Raw genomic sequence first — 3568 nt, forward strand, 5'->3', positions numbered from 1 at the left:
GGGCTTGCGGCAACCACGTGACGACCCCAGGCTGAACTTATTCAGTTATATGTATTTCCTCAGCGACCAGCACGGATCAGCTCCAGGCATGACGAAGCGGATATCGTCCTCTTTTGGAAGACCAAACAAAGTAGTTTCGCTTTCACAACGAAAAACACAGCGGCCTAGCATGAGCGAAAGCCCCGGCTTAGCGTGAACTGAGGCCGGGCAAGAGTGAGCTGAGGCGGCGGGATCGAGAACGGCGGTCCCGGCGGATCCGACGAAGGAGATGTGAAAACGGTGAAAGCCGATCCGGTGATCCACAGCACTAAGTTGATGTATTCCCTCAGCGACCAGCACAGATCAGCTCTAGGCATGACGAAGCGATATCGTCCTCTTTTGGAAGACCAAACAAAGTAGTTTCGCTTTCACAACGAAAAACACAGCGGCCTAGCATGAGCGAAAGCCCCGGCTTAGCGTGAACTGAGGCCGGGCAAGAGTGAGCTGAGGCGGCGGGATCGAGAACGGCGGTCCCGGCGGATCCGACGAAGGAGATGTGAAAACGGTGAAAGCCGATCCGGTGATCCACAGCACTAAGTTGATGTATTCCCTCAGCGACCAGCACAGATCAGCTCTAGGCATGACGAAGCGATATCGTCCTCTTTTGGAAGACCAAACAAAGTAGTTTCGCTTTCACAACGAAAAACACAGCGGCCTAGCATGAGCGAAAGCCCCGGCTTAGCGTGAACTGAGGCCGGGCAAGAGTGAGCTGAGGCGGCGGGATCGAGAACGGCGGTCCCGGCGGATCCGACGAAGGAGATGTGAAAACGGTGAAAGCCGATCCGGTGATCCACAGCACTAAGTTGATGTATTCCCTCAGCGACCAGCACAGATCAGCTCTAGGCATGACGAAGCGATATCGTCCTCTTTTGGAAGACCAAACAAAGTAGTTTCGCTTTCACAACGAAAAACACAGCGGCCTAGCATGAGCGAAAGCCCCGGCTTAGCGTGAACTGAGGCCGGGCAAGAGTGAGCTGAGGCGGCGGGATCGAGAACGGCGGTCCCGGCGGATCCGACGAAGGAGATGTGAAAACGGTGAAAGCCGATCCGGTGATCCACAGCACTAAGTTGATGTATTCCCTCAGCGACCAGCACAGATCAGCTCTAGGCATGACGAAGCGATATCGTCCTCTTTTGGAAGACCAAACAAAGTAGTTTCGCTTTCACAACGAAAAACACAGCGGCCTAGCATGAGCGAAAGCCCCGGCTTAGCGTGAACTGAGGCCGGGCAAGAGTGAGCTGAGGCGGCGGGATCGAGAACGGCGGTCCCGGCGGATCCGACGAAGGAGATGTGAAAACGGTGAAAGCCGATCCGGTGATCCACAGCACTAAGTTGATGTATTCCCTCAGCGACCAGCACAGATCAGCTCTAGGCATGACGAAGCGATATCGTCCTCTTTTGGAAGACCAAACAAAGTAGTTTCGCTTTCACAACGAAGCACACAGCGTCTTCACGACATGGCGGCAGCGGCAACAATACTACAGCAAGAATAAAAGTTACGCCTTCTTTCTTTGCGTGAACATTTGGGCGGCGTTATGCAAATCTTCCCACATAGTGAGGTAGATATGTGGGGGCGTGTTCGAACGAGCCGTTTTAGGGGGGTGTGGCTGACTCTTAACTTTTATAAAGAATATCTCTTTGGATTTGAGACTTTAGTCTTTGCAACTTTACAGATCTTCTTTATGCACCAAGAGCTTGTAACACTCCAAAGAGAAAGGAAAAAATGAAATTGCATCATATGACCCCTTTAAGTCATATATTGGAAAACAGCAATAAATGTTGCAGAATTATTCTGAATAATTTTTGTGTTTCTGCCCATCTAATGGTTAACAGCTATGCACTGGTAAGCAAACGGAATTATCAGAGAAATTAAAACAATTTTTTTTTGACAATCTGGTCCATTAAAGTGAAAAGGGGATTGGACAAATGTGAGCTTATCTTCGCCATTTAAAAGCTACCGTTAAAGCTTGATTTTCATTTGTTTTTGTCCAGTTCATTGGGATTTCCATGAGGCGTTTAATCTCTCAGAGCATTTAACCTACAATCATCATTAACATTCTGGGCCTGTAGTTACACATCTGACTTCACTCGGTGTGCAATGAATTAAATGACTTTCTATTATCGCTCTAAAAGAGGCATCAGCATCAGAGGTATGCCTCCATTTCCTTTCTCTTACCTGTACATCCCCTGTAGTTCCTGTAGTTAGTAATATGACTCCATCTCTTTCTGTATTCCCACTAGTTAGAAATACGACTCCCGTCTTTCTGTGATTTCTGCTCTCTCCTGCAGTTAAAGATATGTCTCCAACCTCTCAGTAATTGCTGCCTGATGAGGGTCTTCCTGAGGTGATGTGAGACTCATCAGTCTCTGGGCCATCGGCACCCCCCCAGCCGCGCGTCTCCATAGCATAATTTGTCATCCTGATGGAGAGCTAATCTGACAGGATGTCTGCCCACAGACAGAGAAGGAGAGATATTTTGTCTGTACGTATCCTTTTTTTCTCTGTTTGTCTGACTCTCATTTTCTCGCTGCCTCTGTATACCACTTATCTGCCTCAATCTATCTCTCTGTGAGCGGTGTGGTTCAGCAGGTGTCTGCCCTTGTAAACCGCCCTAATAAAAATCCTGGGATTTGACAATCTGTCTCTGGAAATATGCTTTTGCTCACCAACGACAGCTCTCTTTTTTTTCCCTTATTCCATTTCCTTTCTCAGTTCTGTTTAGTCTCTCGTCAGACATTTATCTCCTTTTATGGATCGGTTTTCATCTTGTCTTTTCTTAAATGCACTTAAATGTCATCTTTGACAACATCTGTATGAATTTGTGGTATTAAAAAGACACAAAATGCACAGCATGAAAGAATATTCACGTCTTGTTCATTTGAGACTGCTGAGAGGAAGGTAAACAGGAGAATGAAAGAAATATTCACTCAAAATTGAAAGTTCTGTCATCATTTATTCACCTTCATGTCGTTCTAAACCTGTATGACTTTTTTTTCTTCTACTGAACACAAAAGGATGCACTTTTCCATACCACTGAAGTGATAGCTCAAAACTTTCTACTTTCAGACGAATACAATAGGAGTTATATTAAAAATGTTCTGGCTCTTCCAAGCTTTATAATGGCAGTGAATGGGGGTCAAGATTTTGAAGCCCAAAAAAGTGCATGCATCCATCATAAAAATACTCCACACGGCTCCGTGGGGTTAATAAAGGCCTTCTGAAGCGAAGCAATGCGTTTTGTTCCATATTTAAAACTTTATAAACCGTAATCTCTAGCTTCCGCTAACTGTCGTATGCACGAACATGAGAGAGTGGCATCCAGCGGATGACATAGGACGTAGGTCTAGCTGTAAAATATATATTTTTATTATGGATGGATGCACTTTTTTGGGCTTCAAAATCTCAACCCCATTCACCCCCATTCCAATTCACATGTATACCTAGGATGGCTTGAGGGTGAGTAAATCATGGGGTAGAGATCACCTGGCCCTGGCAGACAGGCCAGCATCTCATACACACACACTCAC

The 3568-nt window shown here is 46.3% G+C and overlaps 1 protein-coding gene across 1 annotated transcript in view; it reads right to left on the reverse strand.

The window, feature by feature from the left end:
- LOC107718349 (protein FAM222B-like) overlaps positions 1–2416 on the reverse strand; it is a 14134-nt gene extending 11718 nt beyond the window's left edge. Inside the window, exons 1-2 of the mRNA XM_016525395.1 lie at positions 2366–2416; positions 2217–2277 (exon numbers count right to left, since the gene is read on the reverse strand). Of these exons, the coding sequence (XP_016380881.1) occupies positions 2217–2277; positions 2366–2416 (112 nt within the window). The remainder of the gene's footprint in view (positions 1–2216; positions 2278–2365) is intronic.
- Between the last annotated feature and the right edge of the window lie 1152 nt (positions 2417–3568).

The sequence above is a fragment of the Sinocyclocheilus rhinocerous genome, unplaced genomic scaffold (assembly GCF_001515625.1).
Source record: "Sinocyclocheilus rhinocerous isolate Xijiao unplaced genomic scaffold, SAMN03320098_v1.1 scaffold1565, whole genome shotgun sequence".
NCBI classification, from domain to species: domain Eukaryota; kingdom Metazoa; phylum Chordata; class Actinopteri; order Cypriniformes; family Cyprinidae; genus Sinocyclocheilus; species Sinocyclocheilus rhinocerous.